The sequence below is a fragment of the Elgaria multicarinata genome, chromosome 11 (assembly GCF_023053635.1).
Source record: "Elgaria multicarinata webbii isolate HBS135686 ecotype San Diego chromosome 11, rElgMul1.1.pri, whole genome shotgun sequence".
Lineage (NCBI taxonomy): Eukaryota > Metazoa > Chordata > Lepidosauria > Squamata > Anguidae > Elgaria > Elgaria multicarinata.
Window position 1 is genome coordinate 29,309,758 of NC_086181.1, and position 16,519 is coordinate 29,326,276.

The 16,519-nt window shown below is 48.3% G+C and overlaps 1 protein-coding gene across 1 annotated transcript in view; it reads right to left on the minus strand.

The window, feature by feature from the left end:
- The window catches only part of ALDH16A1 (aldehyde dehydrogenase 16 family member A1), a 48,962-nt gene that overhangs the window by 24,806 nt on the left and 7,637 nt on the right, over positions 1 to 16,519 (minus strand). The window contains exons 3-11 of the mRNA XM_063138495.1: positions 14,866 to 14,968; positions 13,592 to 13,718; positions 11,378 to 11,556; positions 10,058 to 10,135; positions 8,416 to 8,600; positions 7,205 to 7,357; positions 3,826 to 4,023; positions 1,682 to 1,780; positions 413 to 549 (exon numbers count right to left, since the gene is read on the minus strand). Of these exons, the coding sequence (XP_062994565.1) occupies positions 413 to 549; positions 1,682 to 1,780; positions 3,826 to 4,023; positions 7,205 to 7,357; positions 8,416 to 8,600; positions 10,058 to 10,135; positions 11,378 to 11,556; positions 13,592 to 13,718; positions 14,866 to 14,968 (1,259 nt within the window). The remainder of the gene's footprint in view (positions 1 to 412; positions 550 to 1,681; positions 1,781 to 3,825; positions 4,024 to 7,204; positions 7,358 to 8,415; positions 8,601 to 10,057; positions 10,136 to 11,377; positions 11,557 to 13,591; positions 13,719 to 14,865; positions 14,969 to 16,519) is intronic.

Consider the following 16,519-nt stretch of genomic DNA (forward strand, 5'->3'; position numbering starts at 1 on the left):
GTAAACCTTTTTATGTACATTGATGGTGCTATATAAATAAATAAATAAATAAATAAATAATAATAATAATAATAATAATAATAATTGCAGCTATCTGAGAGTGTGGCCTCATCTACACCGAGCAGGATATTACACTATGAAAGCGGTATGAAAGTGGCATATAAAAGGCAGGAGCCACATTACTGCTTTATAGTGGTATTGCACTGACAACTGTTGGGGCCCATTGACATATACCATATACTGCTTTCATACCACTATATCCTGCTTGGTGTGGCTCCTGCCTTTTATATACCACTTTCATGGTGCAATATCCTGCTTGGTGTAGATGAGGCCTGTGTCTCTGGAGTGATTCGCGAACTTCCATACATATGCAGCAGGCCGTGAGAGGTGCAAAATGGAATGAAAGAACTACCTGTGGGCAACTTCCAGAGCAAGCGGGAGGGTCTCTGTCCACACGCTGGCGACCGCTCCGTAGGGAGTGCTGTTCCCCAAAGCCACTGCCTCCTTGGCAGTCCGGAAAGTCAGTGATACCAGAACAGGTCCGAAGAACTGGAACAGAATACATTACACACATTCTGAATCACGAGGCCGACCGAGAGAGGATTTCTAGAAATACGTCTGGTTTTCCTCCAAGAAGCCAAACCTGGATTCTAGCAACAAACAATGGTATCCCGAGAAAGGCAATTTTATTTTAAAATAAAAAGGTTCAAGCAAGTTTCTGGGCCTCTAGCGAAAAAACATTGGAAACATGAGGGCAGTGTATTCTATAGGCTCAAAAACAGAAAGGCTACGGCATGGAAGGGGGCACTAGGTTGGGGAAGGCTGTAGTATACCCCAAATCTGCTTTGTCCTTCTACACTCCACCGAAGGACTGCAACCAAAAATGCAGACTTTGTGGTTTCAACATCAGCTCAATTTTCCCCCTCCCCCGCCCACCTCTTGCTTAACATCCAATCCAATGAAAAATTCTGGAGAAATCCAAATCTCGCTCACTACATTGTGACAATTAGGCCCTTTTCAGTATAGGCCCCCCAATTGTGGAATGCTCTCCCCTCAGGGGCCTGCCTAGTGCCAACACTGTCATCTTTTCAGTGCCAGGTTAAGAATGCCCTCTACTCCCAGACATTTAATGGCACAGCTGCCTGAACAGGTCCAGTATTCTATTTATTGTTTTTCGCTGTTTAAATGGTTTTTAAATTTTGTGTATTTACACGTTTATGATGTATTTTATCTTACAAATTGCTGAGAACTGCCCAGAGAGTTTTGGCTACTGGGTAATGTAGGAAGTAAATAAATAAATATTATTTGGTTGGACCTGGTAAATCCTGACACTAGACAGCTTGCTTTGATATCTCAAAGGGGAGTTTATGTGGTACAAGAGGGCTTCCTTCCAATCTGTCCAGGTGCAGATTTCTTTCCTAGACAGGCTCAGCAGACGGGACTGATATGGATAAACTATTATGCTCCCCCACATCGTTGCTGAACCTCTAAAGAGAAAGAGGAGGGGACTTGCACCAATCTGAAAGCCATACCACCTTCCTTGGCAGACTGTGTGGGCAGGCTGTTGCTATTCAGTGGCGGGGAAAGCAGCCCTCTGCACATGCTCAGAGGTAGTTCATTGCCAGCACTAAGCCCAAATACTTAAATCAGGTGCCTGGGCTGATCCCTGCATCCTCCCTACCTCTTCCCTGACGCAACGGGAGGTAGTGTACACGCCGGTGATTAAGGTTGGAGGGTAGAACAGCCCACTTGATGGGAGGGAGGCCCAGGCCTGGAAAATCTAAAAGGGAAAAGAGAAGAAAAATATTTATATCCCATCTTTCCATCTGTACCAAGGCAGCTAATGACAATAACACAGTTGAAAAACAAACAAACGAACAAACATATTTCTAAATATGTTTTAAACCAGGGCATTTAAATATAAAATAAAACCACACAAACAGGTCATGCCAAAGGCACTCTGAAGATATATGCCAAGGGAAAAAACTGTCAACGACAGCATTTCACAAAAGCTTCTCTTCCCACGCAAGGAATGCAGGGTTCTCAGCATCCTCTTGTCAGAGCACTTCTTTCCAGAAAACTTCAAAGTCCTGGTTCCCAAACCGCATTTTCTAAAGCAGGGGTGAGCAATGTGTGGCTCTCCAGATGTTTGGGCCTACAACTGCCATCAGCCCTAGCCAGCATAGGTAATGGTGAGGGGTCATGGGAATTAAAGGCCAAAACATCTGGAGGGACACAGGTTGCTGGCCCCCCATTTCTAAAGCCACATCTGGACTGGGTTTGCACAATTGGGAAAGGAAAATAAGTCACCCTGGCTTATTTTCCTACCCTGCGTGCGCTGGCTGCGCACCACAGAATCACCACAATTACCCTCACCAGGTTTCCGAAGATTTTTCAAGGGCTTCTCTGTACCTAATGGTAGGGCCAGCCCTGTTATTGTCTTGAGTGGCAGCTTTTGTTTTTAGGCTGCTCCATCCTGCATTGTTCAATTGTCGTTCGAATAATCATTTTATTTGGCTTTCAACTTAGTTGCTAGCTTGTCTTTTTTTTAAAAAAAAAGTTGGTTCTTGTCTGCCACTCTGAGGGGGCCTTTTGGGTCGGAAAAGTAGCCCATCCGTTTCAATAGGAAATAAGATTCTTTGGGAAGATCTTGCAGGCAATGAGGCATCGAATCCCAGTGCAGGTTTACGTCCAGAGACGGATTTCTTCTTCACAGACCGTCTCGGCCCTCTCTAGAAAGCCCTGGAGCAGAAGTGTTGAACCTCTTTTGGCCTGAGGGCCAAATTTCATTTCAGGGACGCTCTCAAGAGGGGGCTGCGTTCTGGTGGTAGGCGGGGCCAAAATACCTGCATATTTTAGCTTAAAGCTCTTCCTGACAGGAACTCAGCCTCAGGAGAGGCCTTTTAGAATTGGAGGTAAAATTCCAGTAAGAGGCTGGCGGCTCCAATATCTCAATGATATAGGGTGGGATACAAATGTTTTAATAAATAAATAAAGATGAGTGGGGTGGTGAATCTGCTCCAAATTTTAGTCAGAACCAGTCAGAAGTCTAAAGTATCTATGCAAGGGGCTATACACCTGAGATCTTCTGAGGAGGCCTTATTGGTGATCCCGGAACAAGTGGAGGTGGATGTCAGGTTTTCGTGTTAACCTTAACAGTAATTATTAGCAGATTATTGGCAGAGACTTGCAAGCTCAGAAGACCTGTTGGTGATTGAGTGAAGTAAGTAAAAGGCTCGCTCTTTCACAGCAGTGTTTGGGGGTGAGGCGTAGGCTGCTGCCGCTGCCAGAGAAGAAAGTATGTTGCTTTGATGTGAAGGGAACATTTGTCAAGGAGAACCATAAAGCTGTTATGCTTACTGTGATTTAGGGTAAGACAATTACTTTGTTATTAGTTGAAGCTACCAGCCTGGTCGTTTTGTTTTGGAAGACTTCTCTGAATAAAAGCATTGAGGATTCAACGCTCACGCTTTTGTTTATTTGCGAACTGCAAGGAGGAATTTGTTCCAACACTACTAATTCCCCCAACAGTGGATAGCTCCCACGTCACTGGGGTGGTGAATCCGCTCCAGATTTCGGTGTGAACCAGTGAGAACTTTGCACCTCGGAGAGCTCCTTTAGAGTCCTGATGGAAACCCAGAGCGGGTTCACTGCCACACTGACATCGAAGCCACCAGCCTCCCCTGAAAAATGTACAGAAGCCAAGACACCACCAAATGAGCACTTGTGGGTGGGTGGGTGGGTGGGTGTCATGGGACACCCCCTCCCCCAAGCCTGAAGGTCTGCAGCCCTGCCCTGGAGTCCCGGCATACCACCCCTCCTCACCTCGGCGCCTTCAGCCCGCGCTTCCTCCACGAGGCTCTCAATGACGTCGCGCTGCTTCGCGTCGGCCAAGGCACCCAAGTCCACAGCCTTGTCCAGGGAGTCTCCCACGCGGAGCTGCCCCATGCGCCGCTTCAGGCGCTGAATGAAGTCTTTGGCAACGGATTCCTGCAGGAGCAGCTGAGACCCAGCGTTGTGGACCTGGGCACAGAAGGGAAAACAACACACACGTGTTTACTGTTCACCCTGATGGGAAGGAACAGCCCAGTTTCCCGGGGTGGGGGTGGGTCACCTGTTCTCCAGATAGCAATCTGGGTGTCAGGACCCACAGCTGCAGAGCAGAGGGAGAGAAGGGAAGTGGAGTGACTCCATCAGCCCTCCCTCAACTGTCGCCTAACAGCAGCCGATCCAACAGGCTACCTGAGCAGTTTCCATCCCAGCCAGTACAAATCACAAAAACTGTCACTTTAAGAAATGCTGCCTGAGTGTGCGTTTTTCTTCCTCCTCCCTCTTCATCCTGTTTTTCCTTGTGTGTCAAGACATTTGGACTGTAAGCCTGACCGCAGGGTTGGTGTTACTGTTGGTGTTTGTCATCTGCCCTGGGAACTTTTTTTTTTTTTGCTAAACAGCAGGGTAAAAATGCTTCAAATAAACAAACAAATGTAATGGCTAGTCAGGGCGCAGCATTTAAATCTATCCATCCGTTTGATTCACGAATGAAAAATCTTTTAGGGAGCACTCCTATGGCCCCTAGACAATGTCAGAGGGGCTAGAGGATATTGGGGATTCCCCACGCGGAGGTCGGAGAGAATGCTCTGACCTCGAAAGGGGGAGTCAGAGATCTGTCCCCACTCCCCTGCCAGCTGGTGAAGAAAGAACACAAACCGCCTGTCCTCTGAGGTCAGAAATCAACCTTGGAGAAAGGGGGAAAGGGGGTGTTTCAGTGGGCGGGGAGGAGACTGGAACAGCCAGGATATGAGCTATCCTGAGACCTCTCCCGGCCTCCTTCCTTCCCCTCTGTGGTGCCACGACTAAAAAGTCCGTCGAGCAAAAAATGCCGGGCAGGAGAACAGGAAGGCGAAGATTGCTGCCATGGCTCCTCCTGCCCTGCTTTGGGTGATTAGAAACCTTCGAGTCCGGGGGCTTCAGATCATCGAGGGCGCAATCAATAGGATTGTGAACTTAAGTGACTAAAAAGGTGTCCCAGTTAACCAGGTTATGCTACAAACATACAGAAAGCATCATCTTGAGAGATGGTACCTTCTCTCTCTCCTAAGACAACACTTGCCTTGTCTAGCAATTGTGTACATCATCCTTCTCCAATCTAGCGCCCTTCAGAGGTGTTGAACTGCAACTCCCAGAATTCCCATCAAGCATGGCCATTTGGGAGTTGCCACTGGCCATTCAGTCCAATTGCAGCTGCAGTTGCCGTCCAACACATCTGGAGGATGCTGGGTTGTAGAAGGCTTTAAATTCCTATAAAAATCAATGTCCAGCCCAGTAAGTTTTAATTGCTTTCAGCCAAAGGTTTACAAAGTTTCTGAGAAATAAAAGACCATTTCAGAAATACAAGCTCCCACAGAATAGAAAACAGACGCCTGGAAATTAAAAGTTACGAACCCAAGAGCGGTATGATTACCAGAAAAATCAAAGAGGTCATCGGACTAAAAGTGTCATTGTGGCAGCTAAATGCTGGCTCTAAAATAGTTTTTGCTCAGCTTCTGGAGGCTGCCAAGGCATATACAGAAACCCTAAGAGTCACATAAGCACGTGCATCAGGCAGCAGATAACTTTACGGAAACAAATTGGAACTGTAGGGGGACTAAAATAGCTCCAAGAAATTTTGGAAGGTGGCTGGAGTATAAAGAGCAGAGCAACGTATTATATGGGAATGTGTTTCTTGCAAATGTAAAATCAGTGGATTAATAGATGAAAATCAACTGGAAGATACAAGTGAGTATTTTTTTTTAAATTATTTCTCTTTAGTTCTGGTTACATAAGTCAAATAATAAGTCATTCATTTACCTTCAATTCCAGTTTCTGTGTGGTTTTAGTATTGATTAATCATTGACTTGCTTAATGCACCTTATTTTATTACTCACGATCCTTAATCCCTAGAGCTCCCGTTTACAGCCCAAGTTTCCTTTCACACATGTTGGGAAGGGAGCCTCATTCCCTTAGATCTATATTCTCTATAGCCCTGTATATGCCGATTGGGGCATTCTCCCATGTTCTGCTATATTTACAAATACAGTGAATTTCTTCCATATTCCTTCAAACTTGTCTTCATTTAATTGCCCTTGTGCTATTCTTAACTTTTGTGTCAATTTCTCTAGGAGAGCAACCTGCCACACTTTTTGGTACCAGTTTTCGGTATAAAGCCCTTTACAAGCTTTCCAATATTTAGCTCTTGCAATTTTTTAAGATGACATCGCAGCCCTAAACCGGAAGTAGACTTCTGCCCCGCATGCAAACTGACCCCCTTACAAGCAGTCAGAATCTCTAATGAAGCTGGCGCTCTCTGCCATTAAAGGGCTTGACAGTTATGGAGAGCAGATGGACTCAGACCTCCCTGGGGCATTCATGCTACCCTTCTTTATGTCTCACCTGGGAAGCGTGGAATCCCTCCCTCCCCCCCCCCCTTTAAAACTTTTGAAAACAATTTCACTCTTCCGCATGAATAAAACTGATCTAGCTTTCTATTACATCAGGTCTTTTCGGCCCCCCAAGGGTTGTATCCAGTGCCGAATGGCAGGCCAAGAGGCGGCACGTTGTGTGCATACACAGTGCACACTCTTACACAAACGCACCCTTCTCCCTACATACATGCCATCCCCTCTCCAAACACACACAGCCCTCCGCCCACAAGATGGGGTTTCCCTTTGCCAGGTGGGGTTTCCCTTTACCAGTGCTAGTGCTAGCAAGGGAAATCCCTTTATCTCTGATCAAAGATAAGGGACAGGGTTTGCCTTTGCCAGGTGGGGTTTCCCTTTGCCAGTACTAGCACTAGCAAGGGAAATCCCTTTATCTCTGATCAAAGATAAGGGAAGGGTTTCCCTTGCTAGGGGAAACCCTCCCCTTCTCTCCAATCTCTGGGCACATTCCTCCAGCTCCACGGGACACAGTGGGAGCAGCCAAGGGTGATATGCGACCCATGGGTTGTGCACTTCTGTACTATATCGTGAGTAAGACTTGGAAGGACTGGCCAGGGATCAGATAAAATTGGGGGAGGGCTGCACCCGGCCCACAGGCTGCCAGTTGCTAACCTTGCCATAGGGGCAGAGGCGGGTGGGAAAGATGTCATTCCCCCTGTCCCTTTTCTGACCAATAAATCCTCAGCCTACCCAGTCCCATCCTCCTACCCAGCCTTGGTCAAGCCTACCTGCCCTCGATTCAGCCAGATGGCATCCACCAGCCCGTCGACAGCACTATCCAGGTCGGCTGAGTCAAAGACGATGAAGGGCGACTTGCCTCCGAGCTGGAGGGAAAGCTTCTTGCCAGTCCCGGCTGTGGCACGGCGCAGGCTGCGGCCCACCTGTGGGGACGACATTGTTCTGACCACATCAGGACGGGGCAGATTTAGGCAGGAGCACATATCTTTCATTCCTCCTCCCCAAACACATGAGCTGGGTAAAAAAATCTTTAGGCCGAAACCACTGGTTCCAGTTGCAACTGGGAAGCTGAACTCCCGACTCCCCACACACAGTGTTTTCAGAAAGTGGGGCACTATGAATGCAAAAACGCTGCCCACTACAGAGGAAGCTCTGCCCAGAAGGCTGAAACACCCAATTAGCTCCGCCAGAAGAGGAACCCAAACAAAATGGATGCTCTCTGATCTTGGATAACCCCGATCTTGTGTCCTCTGGAGGTTTGAGACTACAACTCCCAGGATTCCTAATTGTTGGCCAGGATGGCTGGGGCTGATGGGGGTTGAAGTCCAAAACACCTGGAAGACACCAGGTCAGGGAAGGCTGCCCTGGTGTTTCTATGCACACGGAGAAGCGGTAACAACCCACGCTTAGCACTGACACTGTGGGACACACTCACACACACCATATAAGACCGGAAGGTGAGGCTGTTTGGACACTCACTTGGGGCTGTGCAAAGCACACGCTGGCATCAAGGCCCGTCAGCATGTGCAAGCTTCATTATGTATTTATTTACAGGATTTATCTACTGCTCTATATCTGAAGGGGTTCCCACGCGGTGAGCAATAAGAAGAGGGAAAGAAAGAATCAAAATGGAGAACGAAGACATTTAGAATCCAATTATGTGAATAAAACCATGGTTGGTGATCAGAGAAGGCTTGTTTAAACTAAGATGTCTTCAGCGGGCGCTGATAGCAGAACAGCATCGGTACCTGCCTGACATCAAGAGGCAGGGAGTTCCACAGAGAGGTTGCCAGTAGACCAAAGGCTCTCCTCTGAGTGGACTCCAAATAGACCACAGGTTCAGGGTGAACTACCAGGAGCGCTCGTCTGCTGACCTCAAAGACCAGGTAAGGGAGGAGGCACTCTCTCAAATATGAGGGCTGACAAAAGTCAGCCTGTCCTGAGCCTCTTCCCACCCCGCTGAAGGGAGAAAAGCATTTACCTCAGCAGAGCCAGCGAAAGCCACTTTGTCAACGCCTGGATGGGCAGCCAAGGCCTCACCCAGCCCCTGATCGCCCGTGACGACGTTGAGGACGCCGGGAGGTAGCCCTGCCTGGGCACAGGCCTCGGCCAGGAGGAGAGCTGTAAGCCGGGTAGAGCTGGCCGGTTTTAAGACCACCGTGTTTCCTATTTGGCAAGGCAAGCGGGGCCGGGGCGGGGGTGAGGGGAGAGAAGAGCATTGGGCAGAAATCAGTTGGAAGCTCTATTCCCACGCTCGCCTCTGCTACAACACACGGCTATTTAGCAGCCTTCCACAACCTGGAGCCCGCAAGTTTGGATGGAAACTCCCATCACCCCCTGCCTGCTGGATGGGGATGATGGGAGCTGTAGTCAGGCACACCTGGCAGGCGCCAGGTAGAAGGTGAGGTTGCTATCCTAGATGCACCTCCTCCCTCCCAATCCTTTTTCCTTTTATGTTGTGCCTTTTAGATAGCCCCTTCCCCTCAGGCTCAAAGCCTTATGAACTATCTTAATGAGTCACCTTGGGAGCCTTTTCTGGCTGAAGAGCAAGGGAGAAAGGCTTCAGCTATAAACCTGATAAATTATACCTTAGGTCCAACCTGACAGGGTAATTCTTAAGATTCTTATTTTGTACCAGATGGCAGAATTTTGTGAGGCTTTTAGTACGTATGTATGTATGTATCCTTTCATCCATCCATACACACACACACACAATATACACACTGGCGAAATATACACAGCCCTGCAAATACCTCCTGGGCTAGTTCCTTTTAAACAGAGGCAGGGAATTTTTTTTTCAGTCTGAGGGTTAAATTGGTTCTGGGCAGGCATGTTGGGAGTCACACCCCAAAGTGTATGGGGCCACCCCACTGCTGGCCTGAAGCCTCAATGTGATTCCTCAGCCCCATTCACTTACTTTCATATCCATTCACACACAAACACACATGGTCAGATACACACTCACTCTGAAGTTACTTCTCCCACACTGCAATGCAGGCTTTTAAAAAAGCTTCCATGGGAGGCAGTGCAGCAGGGGAGAGGTGATTAGGGGGGCATGTCACAGAGTTGGGGAGGGGAAGGCTAACCCTTCCCTCCCCAGCAGTGACTCCCTGAAAATACCTCCCCCTGCTCCATCACCCTGCAATGATCTCTAATTAGAGATAAGGCCAGGGATGAGATGCGAACCTCCTGGGGGCCGCATCCGGCCCAGGGGCCTGAGGTTCCCCATCCCTACTTTGAAGTATGCTTATTATTATTTTGTGTTTATGTGTAAGATTAATTTGATGTCTGTTATATGTTAAAATTTAAATAAAAATTATAAAAAAAGGAAGTATGCTTTTGTGATTTACTGCATTCATCTCCCACCTTTCTTCCAAGGAGCACAAGGCGGTACTTAAGATCTTCCTCCTCCTCACCTGCCTCACTTATTTTATCCTCACAAAAACCTTAGGCTGAGAGAGAGTGTGTCACTGATCCAAAGCCACCCAGTGATCTGCGAGGCAGAATAGGGATTTGAACCTGAGCCTCCCCGGGCTTAGTTCAGCACCCTAACTACTACACCACCCTGGCTCTCACGTTACTGGCTTGGATGAGCGGAGGCACACACCCCTAGTTATACGTACCCATGGCCAGCGCTGGGCACACCTTCCACGTCAGGGTCAGTAACGGAAAGCTTTGAGGGACGAGAGCAGCAATCACACCTGTTGGGAAGAGAAGTTCAGGTCTGATTAGAAATTCTTCAGATTCAAGGAGTGCCAGGATTTAGGCCAGCCTTCTTCAACCTGGCGCCCTCCAGATGTATTGGACTACAGCGCCCGCAATCCCCACCCACAGGCCACGCTGGCTGGGACTTATGGGAGCTGTACATCTGGAGGGCATCAGGTTTGTGCTCCAGAGAGCAGTGTCCCCCAACCTGGCACCCTCCAGATGTGCTCGACTGGGTGCTGGGAGTTGTAGTCCAACACATCTGGAGGGCACCGGGTTGGGGAAGGCTGCTCTGGAGCATTAAACAGAAAGGGGCAGGAAGCCAAGAGGTCTGGGTTTGCCACAAAGCAAGCGAGGGCTTGTGGTTAGGGCTGGGGCATGCAGGAGACGAAGCAAGTGTTTCCTCCATTCCAAAAGCATCAAGACCTGAATGAGGCCTGTCTTAGGCGCCAGCTGTGAGCAGAATGAGTTTAGGGTCCAAGACATGATGTGAATCCACATAAACGGCAAAAAACCCCACACCCCAAAACAAAGCCACGGTAATTTCTGGAAGGTTTATATCCTAGTGGGAAGCAAGGTTCCAACTCTCACCTCATGTGGCAGGGGACTGCAGCAGTGGGAGCAGAGACTGGACCCCACCCACTGCCCCCGGGAAACAACCATTGGCCAGAGTCACTGGCGCTTCTCCCCCCAAAAAAGGACGAGACTCCTAATGCACAGGTAAAATGAACCAGGCAGGAAACAGTGTGAGAGGACTGTTTGAGTGTGTGATACAGGCTATTGGGTACAACAGATCATACCATCGAGAGAGTCATTCAGAGTTATTTGTTTATTATTCAACAACTTATTGTAATTAATAAAGCTTTCGGTGTTCATAAAATCCTACACTTTCTGCTCTTGGCTACAGAAGAGGGAGGTAATAAAGGGAGCGTTACAAGGTTATAGAGTAAAGCCTGTGTGTCCTTGCAGAGATAGGACTGAGTAAGGATTGGGCCCGAGCATTAAAGGTTCTGGCGGCAGGAAAACCAAACATATGTGGGAGAAGGTGGTTCCTGATGGGAGTGAGAAAGGCTTTAGAGGAGGGGAATTCTCACAGGGATGGGGTGGGGACCCCACAATACCCCTGTCCTCCGGTGTCGCGATAGCGTTTGCCCCAACACCCAGGGGGAGATGGCAGCACAGCTTTAGGCAGAAAGGCGGTGGGGGCCCGCGCTATGACTGCTGCCCCAGCAACTCACCGAGGGGCTTCCAACCCTTCATCTCCACCTCCATGAGCTGGGCCCAGCCAGCGTGATGGTAGAAATGCCGGACGACCAGAGGCAGGTCTGCATCTCGGGCTTCCCGGATCAGCTTCCCGCTGTCGAGGCTCTCCAGAAGGCTGAGAAGGCGCTGGTGTTTCTGGAGGGTCCTGGCCATGCTGGAGGGGGGCGGTGGAAGAGGGAGAGACGGCCTTGGGTAAATCATCGCCTGGCCGAACAAAGAGCCAGAGTGCCCCGAAAATGGCTGCATATTTCCCCCTCAGTTCTCCCAACACAGAAGAAGTTGGGATGATCAGGGGTCTGGAAACAAAGCCCTATGAGGAGAGACTGAAAGAACTGGGCATGTTTAGCCTGGAGAAGAGAAGATTGAGGGGAGACATGATAGCACTCTTCAAATACTTAAAAGGTTATCACACAGAGGAGGGCCAGGATCTCTTCTCGAACATCTCAGAGTGCAGGACATAGAATAATGGGCCCAAGTTACAGGAAGCCAGATTCCGGCTAGACATCAGGAAAAACTTCCTGACTGTTAGAGCAGTACGACAATGGAACCAGTTACCTAGGGGGGTTGTGGTCTCTCCCACACTAGAGGCCTTCAAGAGGCAGCTGGACAACCATCTGTCAGGGATGCTTTAGGGTGGATTCCTGCATTGAGCTGGGGGTTGGACTCGATGGCCTTATAGGCCCCTTCCAACTCTACTATTCTATGGTTCTAAGTGGCACCTTAGACAGCAAGCAGTCACTTCTGAGTACAGCGAGAGCAGCTGTCCCATAAACTGCTGCGCTCCAGATGCGTTGAGACTACAACTCCCAGCCAGGCTGGTCCAGACTGCATTGCAGGGGTGGGCAACGCAGACTGCAGGTTGAACGTGGCCCCCAGCGCACCACGAGAACTTGCGGTGACAGCCGCAAAAAAAGAAATAAAGGTGCAATCCTATGCATGTTTAGAAAGAAAAAAGTCCCACGACATGGCTGGCTGGGGAATGCTGGGAGTTGGAGGACTTTTTCCTGTCTAAACGTGCATAGGATTGGGCCCTAAATCATCCATTTACTGCTCCTGAGTTGTAAATAGTCAAATTTATTTTTTCTCAAGCTATTTACCGCTGCATAGAAGTAAATGGGTGATTTCCTTTGCCAACACCAACAGCGCCCAATGGAATTTTGTGGGGCAGTGGGAATGCAGCCCTAGGTGGGGGGCAAAAATGGCTCCCAGAGCCCCCCCTCCCAGTTGCCTGCCCCGCTGTACTGCTTTATACCCATTTAATTGTCACAGCTTCCCTCAAAGAATCCTGGAAAATGTCCTTTGAGGGGCATTCGGTTGGGTATCCTTAGCCCTTCAACCCTCCACTCGAAACCTGAGTTCCTAGAGATCCCTTGTGGAGAAGGAATTGTCCTTAAACCGAGTCCACAATGCCAATATGAAAAATCAGGCTCTTTGTAAGGAAAATATGCCCACATATTTACAATGTACATGATTCACTGAACAGAGAGTGTGCAGCTTTGCCTCCCTTTATTTCTTTTCACTTACAAGTAAGTACGTGGGGCCTCAATCCAGATTGAGGGGGGCCTCAATCCAGATTGAGGGGGGCCTCAATCCAAATCTCCCCCTCGCAGCTATTTATTTTTGTAAATTCACCCCCACCCCACCCCAAATGGGAGTTAAGAAGCTGACTGGTAGGAGATTCAGGACAGATAAACGGAAGTACTTCTTCACACAGTGCATAATTAAACTATGGAATTCACTACCACAAGATTTAAAAAAAAAAACTGATTTGGCACCAATGGAGGTTTCCTTCCCCCACCTCTGCTTTCCTTAGCTCCCGTGCATGGGGAAGGGAGTTAAATTTAGGAAACCAAATGGCAGGGAAGATTTAAAACCTCCCCAAACTATGTGAGGTGGTCCCACGGGGGAATCTTTCAAGCCCCAATTGTGAGGGGGAGCAACATTCAGGAACTCCACACTATATCTTCTGAGGTAAAAGTGGAACTATCTTCCAAGAGGAACCCAAGGAAGCTCCAGGGCCAGATGTAGAACCTCCGTAGGCTCGATGAGGCTCATGGGCATGTGCTAAGTATTTAACTGACTGTGCTGTGCAGCCCCGAGGTCACCGTGACGACAGCTTCTGAGACACCGCAGCTCTAGGAGAAACTCTCATGTGGTAGCAAGATTGGCTTCTCATGACCGCCACGTACTTGTACAGGTGCCGGGCTCGAACGTGGCCAGGGAGTTGGCTCCACATTCCAAAGGCTTTCGTGGCAGCCTCGACCGCTGCGTCCACATCTTCTCCACTGCCCTGGAGGGTGGTGGCCAGCGGCTCCCCTGAGAGGTGGGGGAGAAAGGAAGAGGGCTCATTTTCCTTTCCTTTCAAGGCTCGTTTTACAGCAGATCCCAAAATCTGTGAAACCACCACAGCATGGAATGAAGCATACAGAAGCTTCTAAAGGATCTGCTTGCTGCAACAGTATCTGGAAAACCTGAGTTTCTGGGAGTGGGTGGGTTGTTTTTGTTTTTAAGGGCTCTAGTCCTCATTGTTTTGGAGAAAGCAGAAACAGCCACCCCAATTTCGAGTTAAGGGTTTGAAAACCAGAAGATCCCTTGAGAAAAACTGTGTCTCGGGAATATCAATATTGACCCAGAGGGCCCGCTCGGCCTCCACTTACTTCTAAGAGTTAGCCCTGTAATATCACGCATATCCCAACCTTTCCTGCCTAGCTAATAGCAAAGCAACGAACAAACCATTCCAGACCAAAATGCGCAAGTGTATTGAGAAAAAGCTTGCACAAATAGCCTAACCTCTGAGCATCACAGGAACTGGGCTTTTAAAAACGGAAACAAACATACATGCACAGAAGAACTCCAGACAGACCAGGGGGCATCCCTGCTTTCTGCCCTAAGTAACTCAAACTCTACTCAAAGAATAGCCAAATTTTGCAATCGAAAAACATCATATAGAATCAATCAAATATGGAACAGTTCCGCTATTTGACATCATCTATTCCAGGGGTGGGAAGAAGGTTGATACAGATCTACTGGTAAAAATCTGGTAGATCTGCAAGGCTTTCTTTAGTTCATTCTTTTGTGTTACTATGATTTTAATTTTTGTGAACCGCCCAGAGAGCTTCGGCGATTGGGCGGTATAGAAACATAATAAATAAATAAATAAATACATAAATTGTGTTTGTGGGGAGGTTTTTTTCTGAAATGTTCTGCTGTCCCCCTGGTCTTCACATCTCTACCTGATGATCCAATGACCTACGTAGGCCTCCTTTCGCTACGAAGATGTATCGCTCACAGGTTTTCAAGCTAGTTCCACAATTATAAAGACGACAAGCTGGCTTTAAAAGAAATTAAATCCAAGGCTCTCGAGAATGCGGATTTGCACGCTCTGTGTCAAACTCACAGTGTGCATGGCGATCTCACAGAACTGCAGACTATATGCGGTCTTTTTGTTTTCATCTTTCTCTACCTGTAGTGGGATTTTTGGTGGTCCAGGTCTCCCTGCCATCTGGCTTCAGCCACTTCCCGTCTACAAAATGCCCGAAGCTACGGCCATGAGATTCCAGCCACGACTGAAAAGAACGAGGGAAATTGGGGAGAGAAGAAAAAGAGCAATGAAAGAGAAACAAAGGTGCACTTGGACATCATCCAAAATCCTCTTCATTCTATGGTAGACAGAGGGAGAAACTAGAATCTAGACTTAAATTTGGTTTTGAAAGTGTGAATTGTCCCAATTATGTTAGGGGTGAAAGTTGTTGGACTGCAACTCCTATCATACCTGACCACTGGCCATGCTGACTGGAGCTGATGGGACTTGGAATCCAACATCTTAAAAGGTCAGAAGTTCCTCATCCCTGATCTAGATTAAATATTTTCGCCTCTAAAATAAATTAGGCACAATTCGTACCTTAACCCCCACTCTCATCCAGCTACCCACCCGTACAAATTTAGCGTTTGGCATTGGTGAATACTCCAATGCACGAGCTCTTAATTTGCCATAGTCTGGAAAGGCAGGAAGTGGTGATCACCACATGCCTCTTGGCATTTATCAGGCTGGTTCAACCATGTCAAATTCCTCCAAGAAAAAAAGGAGAAGTCTAGGTCAAGAATCCACTTGTGGAGACTTCCTCACCTCCAAAAACAATACCAAAAAGGTGCAGAGAACTTTTGTTGAGTTCTCTAGCCCGCTCCCCCTTTCTGAACAGACAAGAGCCAAGGTCAATTCCTGGAATGTCCCACTGGGAAGATCCCAAATGAAACCTTAGAAAACGGTAGCAACCATTTCCTGCGACGGTAGGGGTTCAACTTGATGACCAGCGAGGTCCCTTTCAACTCTAATATTCTAGCTCAGGGGAGGGCAACCTTTTTTCTGCCGTGGGCCACACTCCCTTGTGGGTAATCTGTCAGTGGCAGCAGGGTGGTGAATCCATTCCAGGTTTCAGTCAGAACTCTAAAGGAGCTCTACCCAAGGTGCGGAATGAATTCTGATTGCAGAAGCACTCTGGATAGCTCCCTTAGGGTTCTGGCTGAAACCTGGACTGGATTTGCCACCCCGTGACATCAGAGCCACTAGCCTCCACTCTCCAACGGTGAGCAGAGTCACAAGTAGGAGGGTCACTTTTTTTCCCTTTCTGCCACATACTTCTCTCTTTCTCTTTGCCTTCCTTCCCACTATGCTGCCTGCCTGGGAAAGGACAGATTGTCCTAGTGAGAGCTCTGAACTTATCACATACCACATACAGAGGGATCCTGAAAACAGGCCGAGGGATGCATATGGCCCACCTGTTCTAGATGGATCCATGGCTTGGCTTGGCTTGCTATATTTATTTATTACATCTATATCCCACCTTTTTTCCTCCAAGGAACCCAAGGCGGCGTACATAATCCTCCTCTCCATTTTTTCCTCACAACAACCCTGTGTGGTAGGTTGGGCTGAGAGTCTGTGACTGGCTCTAAGTCACCCAGTGGGTTTCCATGGCTGAGCGGGGACTAGAATCTGGATCTCCCGACTTCTAGTCCAACGCATACATCATACATCAGGCCCTTGGAGTAAAAATGTTGCCCACCCCTGGGTGAAACATTGCAGCTTTAATAGCAAGGCTAACTATTTTTAACCTATTGTT